The sequence below is a fragment of a genome, unplaced genomic scaffold (assembly GCF_019419815.1).
Source record: "Pyrus x bretschneideri cultivar Hongxiangsu unplaced genomic scaffold, Pyrus_bretschneideri_v1 Contig9, whole genome shotgun sequence".
In the NCBI taxonomy this organism is placed as follows: Eukaryota; Viridiplantae; Streptophyta; class Magnoliopsida; order Rosales; family Rosaceae; genus Pyrus; species Pyrus x bretschneideri.
Window position 1 is genome coordinate 7,333,389 of NW_025999831.1, and position 9,195 is coordinate 7,342,583.

The 9,195-nt window shown below is 34.5% G+C and overlaps 1 protein-coding gene across 1 annotated transcript; it reads left to right on the forward strand.

The window, feature by feature from the left end:
- The first annotated feature begins 3,460 nt into the window (after positions 1 to 3,460).
- LOC103940636 (probable methyltransferase PMT7) lies at positions 3,461 to 8,100 on the forward strand. Its single transcript, XM_009350785.3, has 7 exons — positions 3,461 to 3,759; positions 4,429 to 4,843; positions 4,970 to 5,259; positions 5,708 to 6,091; positions 6,372 to 6,618; positions 6,712 to 6,853; positions 7,501 to 8,100. The coding sequence occupies exons 1-7, from the start codon at positions 3,603 to 3,605 to the stop codon at positions 7,657 to 7,659; spliced, it is 1,794 nt and encodes a 597-aa protein (XP_009349060.2). The 5' UTR covers positions 3,461 to 3,602; the 3' UTR covers positions 7,660 to 8,100.
- Positions 8,101 to 9,195: the final 1,095 nt, after the last annotated feature.

Below are 9,195 nucleotides of genomic sequence, written 5' to 3' on the forward strand. Positions count from 1 at the left end.
AAAGATTTGTGGGATTAAAAATATTAAAAAATAAATTATACTTATATAAAAAAGTATAGTTTATTCTAATGACATGATTTGTCATTAAGATAAATTATATTTAAATAAAACCTATGATTTGCCATTACTTAAATTATTGACATTTTACATACAAGAAATTAGAAATTGTTATACACTACATTTTACATACAAAAACTTGGTACCTTTTATATAAAAAAGGTGGTACATTTTATATAAAAAAAATGGGTACATTTTGTTTAAAAAAAATGGATACATTTTATATAAAAGAACAATTGGTACATTTTAGATTAAAAAAAAAATAGGTCTTACATTAGAAAACGGGTACATTTTACATAAAATAGGGTACTTAAAAAAAAAAAAAAAAAAAAAGGTACATTTATATATATATAACAAACTGATACATTTTTAAAGACAAATGGATACATTATTAGTAAATTATTTATCACATCCCCGCCTGGGCTCTCACTACATCTCGGAAACGACTCCACCATAGTACGATATTGTCCGCTTTGGGTCCCAACCACAACCACGACCACGCCCTCATGGTTTTATTTCTGGGAACTCACACGAGAACTTCCCAGTAGGTCACCCATCCTAGGATTGCTCTTGCGTGAACTCGCTTAATTTCAGAGTTACAATGGAACCCAAAGCCAGTGAGCTTCCAAAAGGCCTAGTGCTAGGTAGAGATAGGAATATACATATAAGATTTACAGGATCCACTTCCCTGGACGATGTGGAATGTTACATTATTTATGCAAATAAAAGGTTAAAAAAATGAGTACAAATAAAAGTTTGAAAAATATGTACACAAAAAGAAATTAATATATGTATACAAACTAAAATTGAAAAGAAAATTGGTACAATTTATAAAAAAAAGGGTTGCAAATTAAAATGGGTACAAAGTAAATATATGATACAAAATTAAGCCATATATATATATATATATATATATATATTAAATGTAACGTTTCTAACACTAAATGAATATATTTGGAAATAAAATTTAATTATCTTGACATGTAAAATATTTTATTATTGAAATAATTAATAACGTTTATTAAAACCGAGGGACCTTGATGAAAATTTGAAAAGGAATAAGGTTTCAATCAATAGAGTTGAAAAAAAAGAGGAATGTGAACATAATTTTAATTTGGACAGTTTTTCCTATTTTTAAAGGCTAATATTTTTAAGGGAATATTTTTGGTGGTGACCGATGTGGTGTACAAAATATGGTTTAAGTAGATAGTTTAGGAAATATATATGCCCTCCCCTTAATGTAAATACATCTTTGTACTCTATGCTTTGTTTCAATTTCATTGACTTTCTTGCTTAGCTGCACAATAGCAAGTAAACTACCCTTTCCGCGTTTTCATTGAGTAAATGGGGTACAGTTGTGGCACATGAACGGTAAGTAAAGAACTACTTTATGGGAAGCGAGGGTCTTTGATGACAATGCATTGAAAGACCCTGTAGCGTCTCATAAGCACCTTTGTGCTGAGCCGCCAGAGCACTACAGTGGCTACTAAACTAAAGGTGCATCAATGATTCCTTCTTGTTGATTGTCTTTCTATCGAAAATCTCTAATATCCTGTTACTATTAGTCAGTAAAAGTGTAAAAAAATCTTTAATTTATGAGTGAGCAAGCGTGTTTTTTGTTTGAATTTCCTACTTTTTTTTTGTTGATCAGATACACCGATAAAAATATCTAATTGGACTCATAGGTGTCGAATTCAATACCAAATTAGATTGTCTATTGTGTGGCTTAAACAAACTCCCCATTCTCTTAATATAAAATATATCATTGTACTAATATATATATATATATATATATATATATATGCCCGAAATGTTATTTTGAACATATAGACGATATACTCAAAATATCTACGATATTATATCTATAAATGAATGTCAATATGGACATCGTATCACCAATATCTACACTATCTCGATAGTATAGACATCGTACCAACAATATCTACACTTCTCTATACTATATTGGTTGAAGTGCCAATTTAGTCCTTGAACTATCACCTCAGTGAAAATTAGGTCCCTGAATTATTTCTTTTAGTAAAAAAAGTCAAGTCCTTAAATTCAATTATAATTGTTAATTTCATCCCTACTATTATATTCACAACTAATTTTTCCAATTTTTTGTCAACTTAAAGCACTTGACATATTTTAGAGTGTAACACTGTCATTTTCTCACCTCTAAACCCTTAACATTCATACAGGTTATGAATCTAACGTCTAATTTACCCTCTAAAATTAACTCCATACGCTATTTCTTTATGAAAAATTACCAATCTACCCTCCAATGTGTATCACATGCAAGTAACGTGACTTAAATTGAAGGAAAATTGAATATACTAGTTTTGAATCTAATATTAGGGATGTGATTGGAAGATTTTTAAAATTCAATGGTTGATTTTATGAAAAAATAGTTTAGGAACCTAACTTTCACTTAGGTAATAATTCAAGGACTAAATTGGTAATTCACCCTACCATATTTATACAAGGTACTTTAAGCATTTCCATCCTTTCACCCATGTCACTTGTGTATTCCTATTTCTATGAAAAACATCATTTATGGTATTTCAATCTATATACCGGGACATGACATTAGTTCTTTCTCCCATACTTGAATCAATTGGAATGAAAAGATGAATCTATTTTTGTCAATAAAAAATAGAGAGGCAAATGCTTATTCATTTGATTTGCACATTCCCTGAGTAGCCGAGACATTAAGGAATATCCAGATAGAGCGTCTATCTTTCCATTTTAGCAACTAAAGTTTGAAGTCCTTTAGCTAATTTCTCAAGAAGGAATTAGGGGTTTTTTTTTTTTTGGGGGAGGGGGGGAGAAGAAGATGAGAGGAAAAGGTGGAATTTATTTTTTATTTTTAAATTATTAGTTAATTATTATTTAATATTTTACTTCACATGCAAGTTTGATGGTTCAAAGATATGTCACGTCATCAGTTAACGTATGACTTAACAGACGTGCTAATGAATGTATCAAAGTAACATAAAAATCAAAATTTAGGCATGAAAGTGAGACAAAAAAGTTAGCAAAGTGCAATTTTTGGGTAGGGTAATAGTTGACAGATTTGTTAATGTGTTTAAGTAAAAAGTTACTAATTATAATCAAGGTAGTTAACGAGTTCAAATATTTGTTAAGACATTTTCAGTTGTAGATTAATTAAGGGAAAAAAATTTAATCTTGTTGCCAATTGGTTAAGTGAGAGTTATTAGTTATAATTCTCAACCATCTGGATTTGTAAGTATAAAAGTATCCTAATTCATCGTTAAAAATACAAAAATCTATCAATTTAGAAATTTCTCCATTTAATTCTTAGCCAGGGTCACGTGCGTCGTGAAGACTTACCACGTGAGGTCAATCCGTTCGGACAATTTTTTTTGTGGGAAAGAATCTGTTTGGACTTCTACAGTACACAAGAAGCAAATCTCTCCAACGTCGTCCTCTCCTTCTCTCTTCTCTTTCTCTCACATCCTGAAATTCTCAGTGGATCTGTTTGGTTGGTGGGAAATTGGAAGTGACCCAGTTGGGGAATTGAGGAAATGGGAGGTGGGCAGGCGTTTGAATGGAAATTGGGGCAGATGATAATGGTGGGTCTGCTGCTGATGGTTGGTTGCTTCTATGCTGGAAGTCTATATGCCAACAATGCTACCATTTATGCATCTCAACTAAGCTCCTCCAGTTCTCCTCCGTCCCCTGGTTTGTTCTCTCTCTCTCTCTCCATATATGTATGTACGAGCTTGTTTTGCAGCCCAAGTCAGATTTAAGAATGCATTGTATTTGAAATTTTTGTTTGCGGGATAAAAAGGTTAGCTTGAATCAAATATTTGTGGCGATTCTTAGTAAATGTGTTATTTTTTTTACCATCTATTTATAGACCGTTTGTTTTTTGGTTTCTATTTATGTTTTCTGCAAATTGATGTACATAATGTTACAGCATGTTTAATTTGGATTTCAAAGTTAATCATCTAGATGGGAAGTGACAAAATGTTTTGGTTTGATGTATACGATGTTACAGCATGTCAAATTTCGCTATGTCGTCGATGTTTAAATTTGATCAGTTCAACAGTTGGGGTTTGGTTTCGGATCATTCTAATAGCCAATTTCCCAAATTTATGGTGAAAATATTTGATTGGGACTCTCAGTGGTACTGCCATTTTTCTTTTTATTTTTAATCTTTAAAAGTAGATCGGGAATACCTGAGAAACAGAGAAAGGGAATCTAGGCATCGCTTTTAATTTCTAGAAAGCTCAAATATTGTTAGCACTGTAATTTCAAAGATGGCGTCTAGTTGTAAACTAAAAATATTTGTTTCTGTATGCTATTGGTTTTTGGAATTTAATCTACTTGTGATAAATGGTGTTGCAGGTACTTCAACATTTACGAATACAATTGCTCTTACTTACAGAAAAACACCACCATTGATCCCTGAGACGGGTATCAATGTATGCCCATTGAATTTAAATGAGTACATTCCCTGCCATGATGTTGCTTATGTAAAAACTTTGCTTCCAAGCTTGGACACCAATAGAAGAGAAGAACTAGAGAGGCACTGCCCTCCCATTGAAAAGCGCTTGTTTTGCTTGGTTCCACCACCAAAAGATTATAAGAAACCAATAAGATGGCCAACCAGCAGGGATTATGTGTGGCGAAGCAATGTGAATCATACACATCTTGCTGAAGTCAAAGGAGGACAAAATTGGGTGCATCCAAAGGATCAATTCTGGTGGTTCCCTGGTGGTGGTACTCATTTTAAGCACGGTGCACCCGAGTACATTCAAAGGTATCTGTAATCATTATATTTACCTTCTTTTGCTTTTGATGTCCTTCATTTCCTCGACACTAGAATTAGTATTTATGACAATTAGGCATATGATTATCTCTTAATTAACTTTACCGGATTTTGCAGATTGGGAGATATGATAACAAATGGAACCGGTGATCTACGTTCTGCAGGAGTTAGTCAAGTCTTGGATGTTGGTTGTGGGGTTGCCAGTTTTTCTGCTTTTCTTCTTGCCTTGGATATACAAACAATGTCCTTTGCTCCAAAGGATGGTCATGAGAATCAAATTCAATTTGCTTTAGAGAGAGGCATTGGTGCAATGATTTCTGCTATAGCAACAAAACAAATGCCATATCCCTCTAGCTCTTTTGAGATGGTTCATTGTTCTAGGTGTCGAGTTGATTGGCATGAAAATGGTATTTTTCTATCCTAAACTTTGTTTATATTGGTGTTTTAGTTGTTGTCCATAGGTATTGCTAGATCTCTACTACAGAATCTGTTCATTTGAGTTTTGGAGCGTGCTGATTTGATCTCGAATTATCGAGGTCTTATAAAAAAATCTTGAATTAACTTTGCAAGAGTTCACACGGACACCAAAAACCATTGACATCTCAGTCTCCACTCCTTATCAATATGAGGTGGCTTCAGTAAGCGGATATTGATTAGTTTAAACACTGAACTAGATAATGATTTTTTAGATGGGATGAAAGGTATAAAGAAGCAATATGCTAGATTTGGTGAGGCCAATTTTGACCATTAATGGGTTTATAAGCTTACAATGTTAATCCTATTAGTATATTTTTATTTTTTGTATCTTCATGGAGTTTGCTTATTGTGTGTTTTGTTGTAATTTGTTTTGTGCAGATGGCATTTTGCTAAAAGAAGTGAATCGCCTTTTGCGTTCTAATGGGTACTTTGTCTATTCAGCTCCACCTGCTTATAGGAAGGATAAAGATTATCCTATAATTTGGGAGAAGTTAATGAATCTGACTTCAGCAATGTGCTGGAAACTCATTGCTCGAAAAGTTCAGACTGCGATCTGGATTAAACAAGGTGATCTGTCATGCCTCCAGCACAATTCTGAACAGAAGCTTGTAGATTTATGTGATGCTGGGGATGATTCCAAGTCATCATGGAATACACAGCTGAGGAATTGTATACAAGTTAGGGGTGCACAATCAGATTCTCCAAAACTTGCTTCTAGATCTGAGCGCCTTTCAGTATACTCAGAGAGTCTTAGCAGAATAGGTTTGTCCCTTTTCTTTATTTATATGACAAGCCTTTCTGTTTCTCTTTCATTTTTCTCCTAAACCCTTGTTGTTGTAAAGATGTTTTTTGGTACCATATGTGAGGCTGAATTTGATGACTATTAACATTAAACTACTTCAATGACCGTTATCTATTTAGTTAGTTACATGAGATGGATTACTAGCGTACCACTTTTGGTTTGTTATTATTATTATTTTTAATGTGTAGAAAACAAAGTTATCCAGTCTGATTCCATCAATATGTCATATGTTTATAACAGGTGTTACTCAAGAGGTATTTTCTTTAGAGACTGCCTTTTGGCAAGATCAAGTTCAGCGTTACTGGAGGTTGCTGAATGTCAATAAGACAGAAATACGGAATGTCATGGACATGAATGCATTTTGTGGTGGATTTGCTGTGGCTTTAAATGACTCGCCTACATGGGTGATGAATATAGTTCCTGCAAGCATGAGCAATACATTGTCTGCCATTTACAATCGTGGTCTGATTGGTGCTTTCCATGATTGGTAAGTTCTTTTTCTATTACCTAAATGCGGAATATTCTGCTCCCCCCCACAAAAAAGAATTAGTATTGGCCATCTAATCCATGTTTAATGTAGGTGCGAACCATTTTCCACTTATCCACGTACCTATGATCTGTTACATGCCAACCACCTCTTCTCTCATTATAAGAACCTGGGGCAACAAGGTTGTGTATTGGCGGATATCCTTCTAGAGATGGACAGGATGATTAGACCTCAGGTAATAAATCCGATTTAATGTTATCTCTTATTTTTCTTTGTGTGGAGTTTCAGAAACATAAAGTTAAAGAATATCAAGAGAAAAAGAAAGGAAAAATTTTTTTATATAGTCATGGCTAGTAATATAATTACATTTCACATACTAAGTTTCAATTCCAACTTTTATCATCGTCATCGTCATCTTCTTCCTTCCCTTGTTACATGCATATGGAGTCGGACATAAATTCACACCTGCCCTTGTTTATCATGTTTGGTGTCATTGTTAAATTTGCTCTCCCAATTCTTATGCCCCTTCATTCTAATGCGTTACTTCATGGTTTCTGTTTTGTGACAAGTGCTTCCAATAAACTTTGTCATCAGCAAACAACAAACTTCATGTGATGTCCGCTTATATATCTTTAGTTATTTCTTCCAGCACTATTTTAAATAGATAAGGACCTAGTGCCATTATCCTACCTATATTGGGAGCTCATTATATCTATACATGAAATATTTACTTTAGCTTTTGTCTTGTTCTACAACATTTTAGATCATTTTCATGTTGTTGAGTAGAACTCCTTTTCTCTATCAAACCACGAAGAGATTTCTTGCCACTCCTTTATGTTCGAAGTTTCTTATTATTCAGACTTATACTGAGTTATTGTGCAGGGATTCATCATCATTAGGGATGCGGAAACCATTACAGCAAGGATCCAGGATCTTGCTCCAAAATTTTTATGGGAGGTTGAATCGCATATGCTGGAAAACATAGAGAAGAAACCTGAAACTGTGTTAATTTGTAGGAAGAAGTTTTGGGCAATCGTCTGAAATGCACCAACAGAACTTTGCCATTACAAGTTTTATTCTGACTATGTAGATTGCCTGTACCATGATACCATGATACTTATTGACACTTAAGTGTGGGTTATTCAGGAACCCACCCTCGGCTGCACTTGGCTATTGTTACGGTTAAAAGAGCTGCGGATGGGAGTGCAGGGAGCAGTTGTAAGAACAGCCATGTTGTTGATGGCAATGAAATTGAATGCGGTTGCTAGAGACAAGTGCAGCTACATGTTCCGTTTTTGTAAAGTTCCGAGACTGATTAATTATCAACCATAGCCTTGTTTGTTGCTGTTGAGTAGTTATCAGCTCAGATGCTAAATTTGAGATGCATGTGTTGTATAAACTCTGATTACAGGTAACGAATATCTCGATGAAATATGATTAGATTTTCATATATCTTAATTTGATCTGTAATTTTTCTGCTCACTTAAGTTTTAGTTTACTGTTGCAATTGGTGGATCCTCTTGGTGGATTGGGTCTTCCTCTTCAACCCTGATGCATCCCGGGTTCAAACTCTCCCTCCTCCCCGTAGCTTAAATGAATCTACTGTAGACTATCCTATCAGCCGTCAAAAGTTTCAGTCTACTGTTAACTGTGTGTCAGTGTAGCATTGAAAATCAACTTATGTGATGCACAACTGCTCCTTTGTGGTTGAGTGGTTTGGATGATTCATGTTCCCTTGGCAGTGTGGTTTTGGTTGTAGTCATTTTCCTGGTAATTGGTTGCAGTTCTTACTTGGACTTAGGGCTCCATTACACCACAAATTACACTTTTTTTCGAGTTTGATTTCGTTTTCGGGTTGCTTGGTGGGCGGAATTTAGAGAGTTGAGACTCAAAAAATGAAGTTTTAAGTTTGCTTTGTGCGGATTGGATTGAGGGTGGGCTGGACTGGATTGTGACTAAATCAACTAGTCAAGTACTGAAGATTACCACAGCTCCCCGGTTCAAATTATCATATTAACGTAGAATATCGCTTGTACTAAAAAAGTTACTTAACAACGATCATAAGACACTTTCGCAAAACAATATAGAGAGTCATTTGTTTACCTTCTCTAAATTAGAAGAAATTCTATGGTCCAAAACCCGGACCATGTAATTCCTACGGCCCAAGACACATTAAACACCACATACCCTACTTCTCTTGATTTTGAGGCCCACACATATCCTACCCTGGCCTCACTATCTTTCTCACACTCACCCCAATTCGATTCCCCTACCCAAGAATCTCTCCCAAATTAGATTTTTCTTGTCTTTTCAGTGGGGCTGGTTAGTACTCCTGTTGTATTACCCCCAAAAACAATTCACACCTACAACATGCAGTATTTTAGCCTTTCCTTCCCCTTCTTAAAATTAAGAAACAAAACTATCTAGTTCTTAGTTTTTGTAATTTATGCTTCTATCTTGTATTTGTTTTTTTCATTACGAAGTTTTAGTTCACTCTAACCTGAATTAGGAAACGAGAGATTTAAATTCAGAGCCTAAAGAAAGTACATTCGCTCCGTCAATGTAGTTACATCCCAA